Consider the following 21,740-nt stretch of genomic DNA (forward strand, 5'->3'; position numbering starts at 1 on the left):
TAAATTGTGTTGACTACTGTAAATATACGTCATATATTCTTAAACGTTTACTGATAACTATACAGGCGGTCAAGAAGAGAAGCTTGGAACGCTTCATTCAAATGAAGACGATGATGAAGAAAATGATCAAACTTACGGATTTCCTCAAAGACGAACAACTCATTCACTGGTGACGACATTCCGGCGAGCAAAAGAACCAATTAGACTTTAAATTGTAGAATCTTCAGAAAACTATATCTAAATGTGAGTAATTCACTTAAAGTTCAAGTTGGATAATTCACGAAGAATAATAGGAAACTGCACTAACTATCAAATTTCATTTTCAGAGGATAGATACATATTCGTATATGAGTAAACTTTTCCCCTTTTTTGTGTTTTAGTCTCTACTCAATGATGAGTAAAATGAAGTTATGAAACACATCATCATCATAACAACAGCCAACACTACAGTTGAGTTTGTTAATGCATCTCTTCCTCTGCTGGCGTCATGTAATATAACTGACAAAGAAAAGTTTCTAAATTCAGTGTTTAAAAATCTTGAATCAATAAACCTGCAGATGAAATATCCCGTCAAGATTATAATGTTTGACTCTATTCTATGCTCAAGGCTAGCAAGCCAACAGTTACAGAATTCCTGTCAGCTTTTTGTGTCGTATCGCCTCAAGGCACTACTGTTGAAAGGTCTGCCTCAACCTACAACATGCTTTTTTCTAACCTACGAACAGCCACCTCAGAGATGATATTAGTTAACAGATTATTAATTCATTGGAACGGTGTTCGGAGCGCTCATTACTATCCACGGCCTGCTGTTCAGAAATTCATGCTCGCTAAAGAAAGAAGAATGAATTTGCCAACTGTCAGCACGTACATGGAAAGGGATTTCATTAAGAAGTTTTTCAAGCAACTCTCACAGCAATAAATCTTTTGTTATAAAACATTGTAAACTCGTTAGTTCTAGAGCTTTTTCAATCAAAGTTTTTTTTTCTTGTATGGGATAAGACAATGATGGGAATAATTAATATTTTTAATATGTTTAGTATGGATATTTCTTTACATCTTATACTACTTGTATGACACTAGCCCCTTTTGTCAATCCGCCGCCCACTGAGAAATTCTTAAAAAAGGCCCTGGCGTGAACTTAAATATATTCCACAAAATACCAAGTTTTATTTCAATCACAAACATTTCATACATTGAAATATGCGATTTAATAGCAAACATGCGCTATATAGGAAATAACATAAAAAGTGCAAATAAAGGAATAACTTATTATTGTAAGATTGATAACAAAGTTTGTAAGTGCATAAGGTGCTAGTTGTTGTTTGAAAAACTGTGAAAATAAAGTCAGTTAAATAAGCAGCTAACTGCAACATGGTTACCACGTGCTTCATTGAAATTAGGCACCCATCCCCCCAATTCAAAAAAATTGTGGTTGTAACGACAGACTTCATTTGTTGGTGCTCCATTTTTGTTGAAACCTCCCAAAACGACATTCACTTCTTCGTTGACAACGGCTGCACAACCATACTTTGCTTTGGCAGTTTCCATGACCGGCCCACAAGAATTTGTTTTAATGTCAAACTGGGCGATGGTATCCTTTCGGATATTGCAAGCACTTTCACCCCCAAGAAGAAAAATCTAAGATAGAAAAAATTATAGTTAATGTGTTCTTATAAAAAAGACCTGATAAAAATATCAAAAAACATGTCATGCATCGAACAATTTCTCAATTAAATTGAATGAAACGAACAAAAATCTCTTCGAAAATTACAATATACTTTGCAGTTTGCACACTTAACAACTCTCCTGTTGCTTAATAAATCTTTAATTGATGCTAATTCTTTAGCTTAATGGTTGCTGATTCTTTAGCAATTTAGATACAAAAGAGATCGAATTGACCGTATTCATTCAAAGGAATACTGAAGTTTTTGTCTAAGCATGTATTTAAAGCACATCTAAAGCGACTACTGAAGAGTTAACAGAATGGTTTGAAAAGGAAGATAAACGAGCTAAGCATTAAAAGAAAAGCTTCCAGAACAAGCAAAAAAGAGTAAAGGGATCATAGCCCCTAATTCCTGGCTAGCTCGTGGCCACTTTTTTCGTTCTTTTTACAAATGACGCGCTAGCCGTGTTTCTATTCCTGAACAGACAGCATGGTTAAATATAATCTATTATTATATATAAACAACTTATCGTTAGTTCCGTGATTTAGATACAATTTAAATTTAGAACAACATATCATCATGATTCATTTCTTTTCAAATCTATTTTTTTGTTGTAAGTGAATAGCAGACAAAACTTGCAAGCTGCACCAGTTTCTAAACCACTGATTGATGTACTGCATTTCCAAGAGCTTGAGATAAGCTGTTTGTTGTTTCATTTAGTACTTTAAAACATGGTATAAAAAAGATGTTTTGCGTATTCTTTTTGTTATATTTAGCAAAATCAATAAGTTCTAATTCCGAGACTGAAGTTTAGAAATTTTTACTCTTGACAAAACAAAGACAAAAGAGCAAATTTAAAAAACATGGAGCGTCCTCCCGTTTTTTTCAGTAAACGGGAAAACAAAAAACTTATACTTGGCTTTTTATGTCAAATTTACCTAAATTAAGTTTATAATTAAATCATTCTTGGACAGGACAGCTGAAATATTTGCGATATACATTCAATAATCTTATATTCTATTGTTGCAACCGCAGTTTTCTGCAAATCATCAATTTTCTACTTAATATGTTTTATGTTCAAAATTAACAATAAAACGTGATATTGATTAGACATGATGTTGACTCTAGATGTGCAGAACTTATCACGCAAAATGAAGAACTGACTTGATTTTCATCCAGTAATGAAGCGAGCCTATTTGTTACTCCTAGAACGCAAATAAACTTGCATTCTACCAATGGAAAGACAATGCATTGATTTAGCTAAAAAAATTTGCATTGTCAGAGGGAAAGATCAGGCTGGTTTTGCCAATGCTTACATCTATGTATGTACAGTATTCTTTCCAAGGGAGGAAAAAGTGTAAGTTCATGCTATGTATGCGGTCACCAAATAAATATTTATTTATTGTACTGCAAAATGTAGAGGTGTATAATTACCTTTTCATCACGTAAGAGAGGGGTCATCTTTTTGCATGGATATGGCAGTTTTGAGACCATTTTACATGAGTTTGTTTTTAAATCAAGCACTATTACATCATCGTATATGCCATTATCATTGCTTCCACCAAAAGTAAAAACTTTGGAGTTCACCTTCACAGAGCAATGAAATGCCATTCTCCGTGGGAGTTTGCACAATAGTTCACTAGAGTAAGGTTCGAACAACGAAATTCCATAAACTTCATCGGAATATGAACCTTAAAGGAAAAAATAATTATTGATTTCAAAATCAACCAAATCACTCTTTTACGTTGAATTCACAAAGTGATATGCAAACATGATTACATTTCTTTTCAGACTAATGATCATTTATACATTAACTAAATCCAAAAAAAGTTGTGGTAACTAATTGAAGGCACATTTTAAATTCTAAAGTGATCTAAAATTTTATTTCTGACATCATTTTTATGGTACTTAAGGTTGTATGTTTACCCAATAACTACAAACTTCAATTCTGAAAACAAAGCATGTCATCCACTACTTTTAGTACATTCACAAATTTGATAGTGAAATATTGTTTGCTTTGACTTTTGAGAATCAAACTTTAATTTTTGGAAATAATATTATTAATTAGGGGTTGAAAACCTTTTGTGACATTGTATCCACCAATAAAGATAATTTTCTTTTGGTGTTCAACAGCTGTATGCCCACGAGAAATAAATGGTAATTTAGCATCTAATTCTATCCATTTAAAAGGATTCAGTGCCATGTCCATCATCTCTATACAGTCTGAATCACCAATGACGCAGACTTTTGATTCAATCACAACAACTGAAAAAAATTGCTTGATTTTGGTCATAGATGGCAACATCTCCCATCCATCATATTTTTCAGTCAGAGACAATGATTCGACTGAAGTTAACCAATCGTCATGATTTTGACCACCCAAAACGATGATGTACCCTTTCCAATCAGATTGCTTGTGGACTGTGGTAGATGGTCTCTAAAGGGAAAATTCCCATAAATATTATATGAGTTAATGCTTATATTTACAACAGCTAGACTTTAGTAATAATAATTTGGAATTTTTATAATGTGAAGTTAAGATTAGTTATAACAAAAAGTATCTCAAATTCAGAATCTCACTTACTAGGTCACCTTTCAGACAGTTGTGAGCAGGTCCTAATATCTGACCCATGCGCTCGGATTATAATTGCTAGAGATATAAACCAACTAAAAATAGATAACCCTAGCAAAGAGCATATGAAGCAACTAGTTAAGAGACACACTAAGGTCAAAATTTATTTGACGTGTTTTGGATTATCTGTGGAAACCACCCATCGTTTCTACTGGACTGTCAAGGCTAATTTCCATGCAGCTGCATTTTACACATAGAGGAAAATACACGGGCACATGTTGCTCTCAATTGTGAAGGCTTTTCCACGGGGCGGAAATTGCATTGGGGTGCTTTTGTTGAGAAAGGAAACATGGCTGCTGTCAACAAAAGATAGTTACTTCTCTAATGATTAAAAAACACCGTAATTTCAATCTATTTACTTTGTTGAAGAAGAATGAATAGGATTCCTATCAAAACAGGGATTTTGAATTAGAAAATCACTGCTTTATTGCAGCGATCATGTAGGCTGGAGTTTGATAGCAAAACAACGCTCTTAAAAATAGAATGAATTCAACTTTGTCGCGTTGCTCTAGAGCTGCTCGAGAGCACACAAGTACTACTGACCTTTTGAACTTCACAAAGTGGCGCATGCCTCATTCAATAGGAATGAGAGTATTTTGCGCTTTAGTGCAAAATGCAGCTGCATGGAAATTAGCCTTTACGGTCTGACTATTTGATTGTTATGGTCACTTCTATATTACCAGCAAAATTAGGGAGAAAACACGTATATTTTGAGATGTGAGGGAACATCGAAAAATTGATATGGCAAACAAATTAAGCATATGTGACTGAAGTTGTGTAAATAATGCAAAGGATGCTCATGGGGCAGTTTCCGTACTTATGAGATTGCTAGTTCTTTGTTCAACAAGTGTTTTCCTTTGATTAAAGTTAAAATGTCCTAACGTGAACCGTCTTACATGTCTCCACTAATCAGTGACGTAACTTGACTTTTTTAGTGGCGGTGCTCGTTCTATTATGCGAAGGCTCAGAGAAAAATACAAAAGAAATACTTTGATCAATAATGATCCTTCGGTGTTAAACAACCTCAAAGACTCATACTGCCGTAAAGTTTGGCTGAGGATTACGTATTTAGGTTGGCAGGGGGAATCCTTAAATAAAACACTAATGAGAAAATTACAATGCAATCTAAAAGGGTTAGTGAAGTTTATAGTGTTATACAAAACAAAGAAGGTATCATATTTCCTTCACAAAAAAGACAAAATCCCAACTCTGGATCGCAGCAATTTAATAGATGAATTTACTTGTCCAGGCTGTTTTAAGTCATACATAGGTAAAACTAACAGAATCTTTCTTACTAGACTTAGGCCCCGTCCACACGTATACGGATAGTTTTGAAAACGGAGTTTTTTTCCTCCGTTTTTGAAAAGATTTGCATCCACACGTTGCGTATTTGCATCGTTTTCACCTGTCTACACGCATGCGCGAAAATAGAGGAAATTAAGCACATAGCATTTACTTGTGCATTTACTTGTAACAAGAGATTCATCAAGCTTTTGCAGCAACCAAATATTGGCGCTATTTAGCAACATCTCTTCACCTTTGGTATCGTGGGGTACTCTGTTCGATTTCGCGAGGTCAAATAAAGTCAAAGTCAAATAAAAGCTCCACCAAAGAAAAAGATAAAGTCAAATGTTCTATTTGGACTGATGATGAGGTCGAGCTTCTCCTTAAAGTTACGGAGGAGTACAATGTTAAACAAACCGCTGAGAACATCGACTGGGAATCTTGTCAGAGCAAGTACTCTGATATACTTTATTTATTTAAATCGCAATATCAATCCGCAGAAAACGCCAAGGATATTGGAAAAGATTTTCCCCACAACAAAGAAGATATTACCAAAGTAATAATAACTACCAAACTTAAGACAATACGGTCCAAATTCATAGCAGCCGTCGATAGTGGAAAGAAAAGTTGAGAAGGAAGGGTATCTCTTTTGTATTTCGAAGTTTGTGAAGTGATATAGGGAGAATCCCCTGCCACATCCACAATAAATTCTGAATTTGAGTCTGCAGACATAACAGTTAATTCAATAAATTCATCTTCAACTCCTTCGAGTCCTTCCTCATCAACAATCTTTGAGAGTGATATCTCACGAGAAACAGACAATATGGAGACCTCAAAAGAAGTGCAGGAGTCTGAACATAAGAAAAAAAGAAATTTGTTTGATGCAAAGATGAGAGGCTACAAACAAGAAAATATTAAAAAGAAAAATCTCATCAGAAAATGAACTGATAATATTGGAAAGAGAAGATATGCAAATCGACTTGATCTTTGGAGTGATTTTGAAAACTGTTTGGAAATGTTGACTGAGGAAGGGGAATGGTTCAAATTTCAATCGTTAATGATGAAAATTTTGAACCCTTGGTACTGCCTCCCCTAAAAAATGTAAAGTCTGATATGGTTTGGATAAAATATTTCTTTTACTTATTTAACGTAAGCGCAAATGCTTTGCCAGGACTACTAAAATAAATAGCAAATGAATGGGTCAAAGAGAATTTGCCATGTAAGAAAATTTCTTGCTATTTGCTTGTCAAAATTAGTTTGTTAATTACAGTGATTAATTTTTCTTTTGTTTCGGCCACAAAAAAAAACAAAATATTGCCCGACTTTTTGGTTTAATATACCCGACGTTACTACTTTATCTAAAAGTTGGGGGTGCTGCAGCACCCGCAGAGCCCCATTCTCGTACGCCTATGATTAATTATTACATTTTCAAAAGGTATTGCTGGTGGAATGAGCTGCAGATATTCTGAAAAAGTATTTAATCGACATTTCAACTTACGCCGACACAAGAAAGAGTATTGTCCAGAAAGAAATCAGGGCGAAAAGTCTCAATCACATTCAGACAGCGAAGACAAGCAGTTTTGAAGGTAGTGCTTCCACCAATGAATCTGAAAATTTGATGTCAGTGGAAAGGAAGGCTGAGAAGTACCAAAGAAGAAAATGATCCTTGAATACCATTGGTAGAAAAAGCAAGGGAAAGAAGTGATGTATAACTATTTTGATGATTTAAAAGAAAGCCTTTTGAACAGGGGTCTAGATGAGTTGTCAGCTGAAGATCTAGCATATTCTAACAATCTAATAAAACTTCACAAAAACTGGAAAGCATTTATATGCAACGTCTTATGTAAACGGACTAATTACGTAAATGAAAAAATATCCAATCAACCGAAAAATAATGCACACAAAGAAAGCGTTTAGAGAAAATCACGACCTTGATCCAGAAAAAGCTATGGAAGCAGCCGTTAATAAGAGAAACTTCCTCATTGACAGACTCTTGAGAGAATACAGCTTTACTGAGAATGACAATGATGCAGGAAATTAACTGATCGATTAAATGAACTTAAACTCCTTCTCCACTGACCGTTGTATTCGTCATATCACACGGAAAACAAGTCAACAAAAGTCGCAAAGATTTTCATGACACTAAAAATTTTTGTTATTGGCGACCATTCATGTTTCATAACTGATAAGTTATTACGACATAGTTATACATGCAAATAGCGTTGACAGTTTTTTGTTTTTATTATCCGAGACAATCGAAAGTTGTTGAGATAAGTTACTTGCAAACACGATATGCCAAAAGTGTGCGATTTCTCTTTTTTTAAATATTGAAAAGCTGATAAATTTGCAAAAGAATAAATTCCAATTAGGAAGCGGGGATGTTTGGGCGAGTCCATTTTGTTCTTTTTTGCACAATAGACAAACACATGCAGTTGATAGTTTTGTCCTTTGTCAAGCATTCTTAAAGCAGAACTAACTAGATTAAATTTTGCAAATTTCGACTGCATAACGACAAGATATTTTGCATAGGGATTAACCATGTTACTCTGAAACAGTTAACGAAGTGAACAGACAAGACACACAGGGCTGTTGATACGCCTGAGTTTTTTCTACCATTCATGAAGCAGAGTAAATTTAAGTTTAACGGCTATTGAGTCATCGCCACAGTTTTCTATTAGGAACAGGGATCACCTATGACGCTCCAAAATGGTTAGAAATTATCCAGACATTTTTTTTTAACGACATGTTGATTGCAAATGGTCATTGTGTAAATAGCTATTACTCGACGCTTGTAGATAATTGTTGAATTTTAGTCACAGGTTTACAATGATGTATGTACCTGTAAATTTACATGCCTTCTTGAGCTCTTTAATGCGCTCTAAATTCTAATCATGTGCACATCTGATTTAGTTATGAAAGAACACCTAAAACTGGTCAAATATTTCAACCTTACAATTTTGCATCTTTAATTTTTTTCTAATTAGTTTAAGAGGAAATATTCAAAATGGAGCAATCGTTCCTCCAATATATGAGACAAATTCTCAGCAAATAAGAAAGGTGCTATTTTCAATTTTTTTTCAAACGAAGAAACAGTGGCTAGGTTTTCGGCTAAAGCAGCAACCATTGTTGTAAAGAAGTTTCATGAAGATAATGCTTAATCCAGTGCCACGTATAGTGGTTGTATTATTCTGGAATATTTCCCTGGCTCTGTGCATTTACTAAATGCTTAAAGCAATTTGATTGCGAACCAATGCACGCACTTACTACTCAATTTGAAGCAGCTCTCGATAAAGAAATTGTTTAATGTATACCTAACTATGAGATCCGTAATCTCAATAGGAAAATTTTTAGGTTTCAAAAGAACTCTCTCCCTTAAGTGATAAGAACAAGAGAGTTTTAGTTATGATGGATTAGAAGATTTTCAATGTCTTTGTTATTTCACTTTAGAGGATGGTGCATATTTTTTATCTTGTTTAATTTTGGGGATCATTATCCAATAATGGTGCGATTTTGATTCTTGCGTTCCCTTTCTACAATGGTTATTATCTTCGTTTATGTTAATGGTTTGGCTCATTTTTTGCAACAATATGAAGAAAAAAACAGGAGTATATAACATTAAGATCCCTTGGTCGATTCAATATTCATCATTTGGTTTGAGTCTTCTAAAAGCACACTAAATTCGATTTTTTCCAGACCAAAACATAGCATTGAACACCACTTATTCATTGGTTCTACAAGTACTATGTTCTTTCATAATTTTAGGTAACAAAGGATACAGGGTCTCACAACATGAGAGGGGGACAGCATCATCAGCAGGTAAAAGTTTTTTCTGCTGAATGACTAGATTATTATCAGAAATCGCAAACGCCCTGGTGTCGTGAAAACTACCTGGCCATTTGATTTCAACATCAATAAAATTCCCCTTATAATCACACACTTGGCAATTCAATGAATGGATAACTTCAATAATTCACTTCATTTCAATGATTTCAACAATTCAATGATTCACTTCATTTTATAACGGAAGTCGTCATGAGGATTTTCAGATGGTTGCTTGATGGGGACATGTGTCCCATGAATACAGCCAAATACCTGAAGGCTGGAGTGACCAATTATAGAATAAAATTTATGAATTAATTCGCTTACTTCATGTTGATTTTTTGACAATCTCAAATATTTGGTTCCAATTTACTTTTTTGTTTAATTATAGCATTGCATAGAGCCTTTAATACAACTGAAAATGCTGACTTTGCAATGCCAAAAGTACTACATGTCATTGAATATGACCCTTGATCTTTAAGATAGTAAAAATTATTGTAAGTTTTTCCCCTGGTCTTAAAACACCTCGGAAAGGATTTCTGTCAGCCTCAATGACTGACCTCAAAAGATTTACAAGATAAAAAAATCACTCCGCGGCATCCTGAATTTACTTTTCTACTGATTTTCTGTTGCTTGACCTATTAATAGTTTGTCCCACAATATAGGTTGTCGCACAAGTATTACCTTCTTTCTATTCTCATATATGACCAGAAATAGCCAACTTTTTGTTTTGTCGCCTTTGTTGACAGACAAATACAAATAATTGAATATTTGCTTGCACAGCTGTTAGAATTGTGATTAAATTAGCCAAAATTTAACACACCAATAAATGCTTATTGTCTTCCAAAGCATTTTCCTTTAAAATTAATACCGCGCAAAATGGTTTGTATTTCGCGCTACAATTATTATATGTCATCTCGGGTGCATTTAAACAGCACAGCTTTTCCCCGTGACAATCACAAGAGGTTATCCTTTTGTCGCGGGAAAAGCCGTACAAAATTTTGCGGACAGAGAGGACAAAAAGTGGGACAAAATTTTATAACAAAAAACCATAAATAATGTGTTAGACGGACATATTTGTATTAAAAATTCCCTTTCCTTTCATTTCTCACTTACTGAAATTTTTTGGGTTTTCATTGATCATGTGTTATTAAAATATTAACGTGCAATAGTATTTTGCAGTACATCACGCAATTCTCATTATTGTATGAATTTTACTGTGTTGTTCATACTTAACCAAAATGTATCAGGCGCAGCATTAAATTTTGCGCATTTACTCATGCGAACATATTTCTGAAATAACAAGAATTCTAATATAAGGAACACAGTCTTTTAAATCATTGTCGTGCTTAAATTTTGCTGATAACAATTTTAATTTAATGCGAGGATATATCAATCCCATAGGACACAAGTGATAATGCTCTAGGCGTCTTAGAGCATGGCAAAAGCCACGAGGGATTACTTATGGTAGTAAATTGTGCAGTGTTTTCATTCAAATGATCGTTAGTTTGTATGAAAAAAAAATTAAAAAGCAAAAATGAATAAGCACTTAATAACCGAGCGCAAGGTTTTTACGGAGGAATAAAGAGTTTCAGATTTGACTACAAGTACTACTACTGCTACGTAGTCAAACAATCAAAAGTGAATACGGACACTTTTTTAACCGCAGAAATTGATATACATTTAGAGTTGAGCATGTAAATACTGCAAACAGATAGTAAACACGGAATTATCTGAATATTGTACCATAACAAAAAGAATCACAATTAAACTTTCATACTTACAATCTTTTCTAGTTCATTCAATACGGTTTTTTGAAAGGACTGAAAGGTTTTTTGAAAGGACTGAAAGGACTGAAAATTTTCCTCAAATTTATTCATCAATTTTGTTTCCAATTGCTCTATGTGTAATTCATAATCCAACTTTTGCTTTTTGGATACCGGGCCCACCAAATTTCTTTCTTGCATTTTTTCAACATCGTCAATGATACTAGGACTGTTTCTAAAGTAATATTAGTTAATTAAAATGACATTGATATTAGTATTTGCAAAAAGATCACTACGCATGTATAAATTGTTATTTTATATTTAAATTTTTGAAATCCATGCATGCATGACAGTGCTATGTGAGAGTTGTTTCCAGACTCCAGCTCTGTCTTGTTGTGGAAGATGGCAGATACAGAGTAAGTCGAAATAAATTAATGCAGCACATTTTGGCGTATAGTTACATTTTTATATAAATTAGAGTGTAATCCATTTGTAAAATTATATTCTTTAGAAAATAAAAACCAATAGTGTTTTACTGAATGTAATTAAAATTTAAATTGAGGAGCTATAATTTATTTTGACGTACACTAGATCCGCCACTGGTTGTTAACAAAAGTGTTTTAATATTTTCAATCATTTAATAAGCGTATTTCCAATAAAAAAATTGGCTGTTTCAGATAACAGATGATATAATGACGACTTTATTGGAATCAATACAAAAGAATGGAAAGCTTTAAACCTATCTTTCAATTCTTTGATTTTTTTCTCCACATCTTCAATGTTTTTAATGATGATCTTTAATCCTTCAACTTTTATCTGGTTATCTTCAAAACCTTTTTGAAAGCGATCAAGTATTACCCCGGATTGAAACTCTTGCCAAACATCTACGAATCTCTTGTCTGTAAAGCAGTTCAAAACAACACGCAACGAGCTTTGGCGAGTTTCGGAAATTTCTTAAAAACAACAAAAAACAAAACAAGAGTGGTTTCATTGAGCAAAGATGATTGACCCCATTAAGCCTGGTTTTACATGCGACATGCATAGGCATGAGAAAAAGCACAAACAAAAATACAAAAGAATGCAATGAAATGTCTGAAACAAGCATCAATATAAGCATAAGCCGAAGCACAGCAACTTGAGTGGAACAAAAGCAAATTGCTAAGAAATCCCCTTTACTCAAAATTGCGAGAATATATGCTTTGTGCTACTTTTTGTGTTTATTTGACAGTAAAATTTAGGCCTTATAGATTTGTAATCATTAACTTTATTGTTTAATGTAAACGAATTTTTTGCATGAAATAAAGCAAAACGAATAAAATTTGCTCACATGTGATCTAATTCATGGAAATTATAATATCTCAAAAATAACCAAATTTCTAAAAAAGTACAAAAAATACAATCATGCGAAGAATGAATTAATCATGATTTTATTTACACAAGTCTTTTCTTAGACCTAGCTTACTAAAATAATCCAGTTAAAACCAGACCATCTTTATGAGTAATTTTAAGTTTGTTATAACTGTGCCATCTATTTTCTTTGTTGTTACCTTTGAGAAGCTGATTGTGAGCATTTCTTTGTTAAATTTTGTCTTACACTTTACTGACGATGTAAACCTTTTCTACCTGTTCTTATATGCTAAGCTCATTTGTGTGGATGGTTGCCAAAAAAATTATGAAATTTCTTGTTGATGCAAATAAAATTAGCAATATCGAGTATATCTTATTACAAACTTTGCCCATTTTCGTTTACTAATGCTTCTCTGAGCTTTGCAAGCAAGAAGTTATTGTTTCTTTTAATGTTAAGAAATAAGTTTATATTATGTGAATCAAATATTTAAAACAAGTAGTTACAAGAAAAGAAACAAGAAAATAAGCAAATTACCTTGATCATCTCTTTCACCGCCCATAGCTATTTTGACGATGCTGTCTATAATTCGAGTGATGATTGCATGCAATCCATATAGTGCACCCAAGGAAACAGCAGTGTTACACAGTGTATCAACGCTGGCCGAGTCACAGGAAAGCAAAAAAGCAAATGTACCTCCTTCGACTTTTCCACTGAAGGAGACTGCTTGAATATCAGTCATGGTAACAGCAGACTAATATCTTTAAAATAATTCAAAAATGACAAGTCAAATGTTGGTTACTCCAAAACCACAACATAGCTATAAATAATATATTAATACTATTAGGATTAATATATTATATATACTCTGATGATGGTTTGGAACAACATAGCTATAATTTAGCAATGTTAAATTTGTATTCATTATGATACTTAAATTTTTTTCCCAGTTGTAAACTCTTATTCCAAATTTTACAGTGAATACTGAATAGAAAAAGGTCACAAAGAGAATTTCAGTGGTTATTGGCCACCATTGTTGCTGCAATTCGGCCATTTTGCTGCATTTCCTGCTATTTTGTAGGTGTTTTGATGCGTTTTCAGGTTTAGCAAACCAAAATCGGTTTAGAAACGGGAGGTATTATAGATTAGTTCGAATCTAACAAAGAATTTCTTTAGTTTGATTGTCTTGCCACAACTTAGCAAAATCGTCAAGGCAACAAGGGCATCGAGTAGAGCATACTACTGCTTAACTACAACATCGGCTAGGGAAGATACAGTTAGGCGCCATAAGACTCTATCTTTAACTTTCACATTGTTATATAATCGACAAAACAATTGGGGTTAGGGTAAAATGCGGTTACGGACGGACAGATAATAGCTACAGATAAAAAATTAAGGACGGATGACATTCGCAGACGGACGGACGGAATGATGAGCTAATATCAAACAAAACGTGTGTTTTTAGGGTCATCCGTATTTTACCCGAAAGGGTAAAACGCAGATATGGTATTAAATGTGGCTTTCACGCTATTTTAGTTCCTAAGCACATGATAAGGCTAAGATAAAGCTATAATTTTTGATTCCCACGAGTTTTTCTCAAACAATATTGAAAAAGCACGCGAAAAAATTAGTCAAATTTAAAAAGAGCAAAACACTCAATATATTTCAAATTTCCGGTTTTATAATTAGTAAGGTTGAAATTTGAATAAGTGTGCTAAGTTTTCTTCAATACAAAATGTTTTTCGGTGTGATTTGTGGCATAACTCATCTCGACACCTTTACGCAGCTGGTGTGAAACACCATTCTTTTATACGAACGCATTTCATGCACATTTGCGTGAGCAATGACGTTTTTAAAATAAGATTTTCACGCTTTTTGAAGGATGTTGTACGAAGTGAAACTTAATTTTGAAAGCCGGAAACAGTTTAGGAAAAATACGCAATGATGAGTGGCTTGCAATACTTATTATGAATTCTTACTTAGCCTGAAATAGAAATTCCTTTGGATAGCAAATCTTAAGCACTTCGTTACTCATGAAAACTATTTTGCCATTGCCAAAAAGAATAAAATAAGGAACTCTATACTTGCTATAAATAATATGTCTTTTCCTTTTGCACATTTCCTTTTCCTATGAGAAAATGGACAAGTGTATATACTTTGCAGGTCACCACCCAATAACGATTGGACCAATCATCTTTACTCAAACTAAGTCATTTCATGCGTACAATTACTTCTTCTCAAAAGTAAGTTCTACTTTGTTAGAGTGATATGTTGAAATAATTTATGAAATATTTTAAGACTTTGTCTGAAGAACTATTTGAATAATAAAATACTTCATATTTCACTTACATGGCAGTCAGTAGTTTAAGTCACCACATTAATATAGTGAATAGGTTTTAGTAAAGACACGTGAAATGTGTTGGCCTATGGAACAGATGGGAAGAACTTTATCATGTATTGAGACTCAATTTACTTTATGCCGTCCCCTTTCGCTGCTTGTTGCACTTTCAAGAAAGTTGTAAAACCCAGTTACTTAAATCTAATGTTCTAGAAATCCAGCAGAAGGAGATTTTGGCTGATTACTTTGGACGACGTACTGAGGATGAGTGGGAGAAAGGGAAAATCAATTCTAAAACTAAATCCATGTTGGATAATGATTAAAATTAGGGGAAAGTGCAGCAATTTTAAGGACTAATTTCAAACAATTACTTTATATTTTAGGTTTAGTCGACGCTGAAAATGAAGAAAATCGACAACAAAACTTTTCCTTTGCAAGGATTCATTAAAGCAAAAAGGAAGTCAATATCTCCCTGATCAAGTGGCTTTTTTTATAAATACGTTTCATATAGGGTGAAAGTACAATACAAGCTTTTTTTATCAACACTAATACTTCATACTGACTAACATCTACAGCATACGCTCATTATTCTTATATGTTAAAGCAATAAATGTTTCATGTTATAGATACCAAAGATTGCCCAATGCATGCTAAAAAATGCACAACGCAACGCTGGAGTGGGTGATCCTCCACAGCCTGACTATACAAACAACTCAGAATCAGCAAACGCTATGATCAAAAGAGCTTTAAATTTTAAGGAAATTGAAATATCAAATTATATCCAAGAAATGAGTGTTTTGCTCAAGACAGAGGAAACCAATGCTAACTCAGCAATCTTTGACAAAGGTTTGTTTGAGCTGGCAAAACTTCTGAAACTTCAACATTTCAGAATGTGATTGGTTTCGAAAAAAAAACGAGCAAAGAGATTGGAGACTTTTGGAATACAAATTTGTAAAACGCAATGGAGGAACAATGGAGGATGCTGACAGAGCTACTGTAGAAAACAAAACGATTGAAAAAATGGGCTCTCGAAAATTATCGTGCGATCTTGTCAACGCTGGCGTTACGTCTTGTCCTAACATAGCGATTCAGGCAATGGTCAAAAAGTCCGAAGATCTTTTAAATCGGCAGGCCTCTATAACTCCAGCACTTGGAAATGATAAGGCGTTAATGGTAGAGAGCCTGACAAGAACAAAGCCTCATTTCGTCCAACGAAAGAAGAACGGGAAAGTTATATGTGACGGTTGTCTGTCATTTTCTTCAGCAAAGATCTGTGCCCATGCAGTGGCTGCAGCTAAGAAATTTAGAAATTTAGATGAGTACATAGCATGGTTAAGGAAGAAAGGTCTAACGTCTATAAATCTGACATCGTTTGTTACTTTCGACTCTGCAAAGAACGTTGAGAAAAAATATACAACATTAAAAAGAAAGGGACGAAGAAAAAATCAATCACAATTATCTTATATAACACTTGATAGACCATTCAACTGAAATCCTACAGTCCAGAAATAGGATGCAGTCAAATGATTGAAACCGTAAATTCTGAACCAAATTCTTCGCAACCGTCAAAAGATACAAATACAACGGAAATCCAATTACTTCAACCATTAACATCAGTCACATCCAACACTACAGCAAGCCTACAACGACAACCTCAACAGTCAACATCCTTTCAAGCATCTTCTTAATAATTTATGCAGCCACCACAAATAACATTACATCAAATGCAACAAACACCTTTTCAAACGAAAATCAGTCAAAGTTCTTCCCACAACACTGAACAAATTTCACAGTTTTGAGCAAATTCATTCACACTAAAACCACCAAGTAGGGCGCTCGAGCTACACTTTTTACATTATTGTCCTCCTGCAGTTCGAGTTTGTTTTGGATATCTTCAGCGACTAAAGCCAGACGCAAAAGACGCGAAAAGACGCGAGCTCATGAAGTAAATTTTTTTCGCCCACCCGGATTCGATAACCACAATTGCGATCATATAAAATATCAATGCCATTGTTCAAAGCCATATTCAAAGCACAAACACTTAAAAATTTTTTATCTATAAAATATGCTGCAAAATGTGTGGTATACGGATTTTGAAGTACTGCCAGAAAAGGAAACATATGACGAGGGCTGAAAGCAACGTAATATTGTTTATCATTTAAAGTGTTCAGTATTTTGTTTTTAAGTCAATACTTGAAGTGTAGAGGTAAATATTTTATGAGTGTTTTTTCTACTAATTAATAATTTAAGTCATGTTTGTCCACTCTTATGTTGTTCTTTACTTAATCGTTTGCTAGACGAAGCAAAGCAACCAATTCTTATCGAGATATGCACATCTTAAAACTCCTGGTTTGAATTGAGTTTACCTCCATCCAAGATATGGAGGATTTTTGGTGATATTTTTCTGAAAATAAGTAGGAAATATTGAGAACAGAGTTTTATTTAAATCAAATGAAGTGCAGCATTAATTAATGAACTATTTGGTGCATGTCGTACAATAAAAAAATCTGTATTAAACAGGTAGCCTACAAAATTTAGCACTATGGACAAGAATGATGATTGTGTAAAGGTTTCCTTTATGCAGACAGTTTGGTAAATGCCATTTCGTGTTTTATTATCTAAACAATTCATTATTTATTGTTATAGTAAACAGGTTAACATATCAAAACCAACATGAAAACTACTTGGTTCAATAGCTACTGTGCTAAGATTTGCTCCTACTTTGAGATATTTGTCGAAAAAAAGCTAATGAAAATATGCATGAAATATTAAATGAAATACATTTAATAAAGTACTGCCTTGTCTAAAAAAATCCATTTTTGTTTCAATTCCCTGTGATCCAAAATTGACATAGGATGCATTGGTTACAATTAAGTTGAATGTAGAAGAAGCGAATATTAATGGAAAAGAACCTTTTTGTGTCTTACGAAGGATTGGTAGAAATTAATTAAATGAAAAAGAATAAGCAAGTAGAAGAAGCAATGTCTGTCTTCGACATGAGACTTTTCCAATTATGTATAGTTTCTTGGTACCAAATACGGCCTTTAGATAAACTTGATTTGGAAGTCTTTCACTAATATTTTTACCAAGAGACAAAATGAAAAAGTCAATGACAACATGTAAAACTCAAAGATTTGTCAGCTTGAAGAAAATTAGTATTGGTAAATGTAATTTGTAAGGGCACAAGAGAAGAGTAGAGCAAGAACGTTAGCATTTTGAGAATTAATACCATCTTCTAGACTTACGTTACACAAGCTATAATATTACAAGTAATGACTGTACAATAACATTTATAAAATTTGCAAAATATCTTCACCTCCATAATAAGTATTTAAACTTTGCCCTCGTGCTGCAATAAACAAAGTGCTATGTCAGAGAAACCAATGCACTTTAATGTAATAACTCGTATTTTCAATGAGAAATTAATGTTTTTATGTTCAGTAGTTGACCTATGGTTGTACCAAATATTTTATAAACAATCCAATCCAGTCTGTGATATCTTGGCTCAAATCAGAAATTTCCATCCAGCAACATAATAGTATTTTGAACTTTGCTCTTTTGCTCTTCTAGTTCAAAATATTTTCTTTATAATTTCTCAATAGATTTATCAAAATATCTTTACGTCATAACCCCAAAATCAAGCCTACGAAAATAACTCAAAAAACTAGATACCTATTTATTCAGGACATATTTCCAGTTGACTTAAGTCACAGGGGCAAGCAAACTTTTTTTACTCCTTTTTGGGTATTTTAACTAAGATTTATCAATCTATTCAAGAAAGACAGTAACACCAAACTGTTTACAAACAGTCAAACACACAAATAGCGTGCATGGATTATGTAGAAGCTTCAAAACATTGACAATCGTAGTAAAGAATGTCGTTTCCCGTTTGATGTTTATATCTATTATAGCTGAAACATTATTTGACAAAATGTACGTTACTTTACCGTAGATTCTCCTCATTTTAATGTGTCTGTCTATTTCAAAAAATCCTAAAGCATTATTTTAAATGGAAAACGTTATACATTCTGTAACGTGATTGTTTTCACCTGGTTGTCATTAATGTGCAGTAATAAAAATCTGGATTCCGGAGGGAGGAATATTAAAAATATTACTCAAATAAGGAAGTTTGGACAACCAAAATCCGCCCTTACCGCCATGTTTTTGGCAACCGGGTCCAGTCCTCTTAATACCTCCAGTTCTTTATATAACTTAATGGTTCGGAGAAGTTGTCGTTCTCGTCAATGAGCAATAATTAAAAATAGGATTCCTTTTAACCTTACGTTCATAGACTATTTTGTAGCTTGAGATTGCTGGACAATAATTATATTTACATTAAAATAATTTGTAGATGCGGTGTTGATTTACTCAAAAAAACCAAAACATAGTCATTTTTGGCTTATACATCTCTTAAGTACATATTTTAAGTTGACCGATATCAAGCTCACATAGCAGTTTTATTTTGTGATCTGTAAAACCTTATTATTGAAGCAATTCTTTACTGGAATGTTTTACATGCTAATGACACTTTTGTAACTAAATGCTAAGGCATATTTCAAACGTCGAATTTCTCATGTGTCTAATACAATTAGCAATTTAATTCGACCGAAATGTAAAATTCCGAATGTGCATTTCAAACGTCGAATTTTGCAGGCGTTGAATGTAATTATGAAAATATAAAGTGAGTATCGCTTTTTTTTGGCCAGGTCTCATAACTGTTTCAAAACGGTATTTTTACTCCATGATTTGAAATATCTTGCAAAAATCTTGCCGTTGGTGAGTAAGCTTTTAGAATACAGGCGTTAGATTTTCTCTTCACTCAAAATAAAGAAAATCACTATAGTTAGCTAGTTAATTTTGAATCAAAAACCGGCTGGATTTCAAGCTTTCGTGACATCTTTGCCACATAGGGTGTCATCATAGCAAAAAATCTAAAATGAAGTTTTTGACGCGAGTCTTTTATTGCATTCATTCTGTAACCTAAAATTTTGTTAAAGCTATTCTTTTTAAAGTAAAACTGTTGCCACAAGAATTCATGGTAGCCTTATTTGTTTATATACAGAGCGTAAGTATGTACCTAAAAAATATTTATATACTTAATGAATATGATACAACTGTTGACGTCATAAAATATTATCAAACATTTCATATATAATGATTTGAATTGAAATATATTTTAAGATCAAACTTTTACCTATTTTCATTACGTTATGTCATAACAAAAAAAAAGAATAAATAGGATATTGTCGAAAGTGTAATGTAAAGTAATGTCGAAAGAGTCAGAGTGCATTTTCTACTATAAGCTTGAATGATTAATATAGGGTCTTGTAATGACGAACGTAGACATGATAAAATACTTTTATATAAAGTAAAATCACTCTTTATTTCAAGATCAAGCTTTCGCCACTTTTTACTACGTTATATCCAAATCAAAGGAGATAAATAAACTATAGTCCTATTAAGGTAATTAATGACGTCTAAAATTTGAGTAAATTATAATTAAAAGGTATATATCAATCAATTAACGTTAACGACAAGCTCCAGCTAAAATTTCGGCTAAAATGCTTTTTGGTGCATTCATGATTTAATGCAATTTGTATGGGTTGTGCAATTTTCAAAATATTTGATTTTACGGTGACGTGTTAAAAAGTATGAGTGATGAATGCAACTTATCAGTAGATTGTTTATCACACATAGTATCAAGATGATAAGAAACTTTACCACTCACATATGCTTGATGTCTTTTCGTCTTTATATACAAGGAAAACTGGATCACTGATGATACCTGAAATCTTTCATCAAATACACTCACATTAACTCCTAACTTTGTTTATAACAGCGGAACGAAGGTTGGCCGTATAAATCAGCTACTAATTTGAAATTCAAAATACATTTAAAACAATGCCAACAATATGTGAAAGGTGGAGTCACATAGTGTTAACTTTTCGAATACGTAGTGCTAATGTAGATGTTAATTATTACTTCCACAGCAAACCATATGTTTCAACGATTTAGTTAAAGCGAGGATTGATAATAATTTTTGAAAATTTTGTCAGAAGAAAAGATTTGTATGGAAAGCGCGTTGTCACATCAGTCTAGTATTCAGCCCCCCCGTCGGGGACCTTAGCATCTCCGTCGTGAAATTCCTGGCGTCCCCCTGCAATTTGTCAACAAATAAAAAATACTTTAGTAGCTATTTGAACAACAACCTTTCTAAATTCTAATGATTTATACCTTTATATGCTTTGTACATTAATATGTATTTTTACATTTATGCAATTGTATTTCCATATACTATGCATTTATAATTTAAAAAACATCTAATAAAAACGACGATATTTTTAATAGCAAACATGTTTCGACTTTAACATAATGCCATCTTCAGTGTGAATTATAGTGTTACGAAATATGATACAGTATAGTAAATTATGAACTAAGCGTTACTATTGTAAGGGTTTGCTGCCTCTCCCTCTCCCTCTCCCGAGTTGGCAAAAACTGCAATTTGCAAATTGCTTTTGGGTATTTCCATTATTTACCATCTGCCATAAACGACACAATACCGAATGGACAAAAGCACAGCAATTTTTAAAACATACGATCGATATGATGAGCAACAAACTACAATATCTTGTATATTTTGTCACTTAATATAGACAAACTAACTGTGTCTCTTTTTAATTTCAAATTGTCATGTAACTAAGTGAATTTAAAGAGGAACATGCAAGCAGTAACACTGTATGTATGTATAATATGTTAATATTAAATTGAGAATAATTGGACGAGCAGTTTTCCAAAGCTCATTTTACAAAAATTTGTATGCTTCAGGCAAGCGGTAGCAAAGCAATTGCTTCAAATAAATTATTGACCTTTACATGCATATGTAGCAGTTGAC

The 21,740-nt window shown here is 33.2% G+C and overlaps 1 protein-coding gene across 1 annotated transcript; it reads right to left on the bottom strand.

The window, feature by feature from the left end:
* Positions 1–1,143: 1,143 nt before the first annotated feature.
* LOC124448756 lies at positions 1,144–20,698 on the bottom strand. The gene is made up of 7 exons (XM_046999722.1): positions 20,577–20,698; positions 13,048–13,271; positions 11,905–12,118; positions 11,184–11,400; positions 3,744–4,101; positions 3,099–3,355; positions 1,144–1,638 (listed from the first exon to the last, which is right to left on the bottom strand). Exons 2-7 carry the CDS (start codon positions 13,250–13,252, stop codon positions 1,345–1,347), a joined length of 1,545 nt encoding a protein of 514 aa, XP_046855678.1. The 5' UTR covers positions 13,253–13,271; positions 20,577–20,698; the 3' UTR covers positions 1,144–1,344.
* Positions 20,699–21,740: the final 1,042 nt, after the last annotated feature.

This window comes from Xenia sp. Carnegie-2017, unplaced genomic scaffold (assembly GCF_021976095.1).
Source record: "Xenia sp. Carnegie-2017 unplaced genomic scaffold, XeniaSp_v1 HiC_scaffold_23, whole genome shotgun sequence".
Classification (NCBI taxonomy): Eukaryota; Metazoa; Cnidaria; class Anthozoa; order Malacalcyonacea; family Xeniidae; genus Xenia; species Xenia sp. Carnegie-2017.

What these genes read in the sequence shown, in the direction of transcription:
- LOC124448756 (XM_046999722.1), bottom strand. Translation starts at nt 13,252, where the DNA reads ATGACTGATATTCAAGCAGTCTCCTTCAGTGGAAAAGTCGAAGGAGGT. An exon ending in TGAATGAACTAGAAAAGATT is followed by an intron (nt 4,102 to 11,183) that starts GTAAGTATGAAA and finishes TTTTCCCTTTAG; the next exon opens with AGACCATCTACCACAGTCCA. An exon ending in CTCTCTTACGTGATGAAAAG is followed by an intron (nt 1,639 to 3,098) that starts GTAATTATACAC and finishes TTTCTATCTTAG; the next exon opens with ATTTTTCTTCTTGGGGGTGA.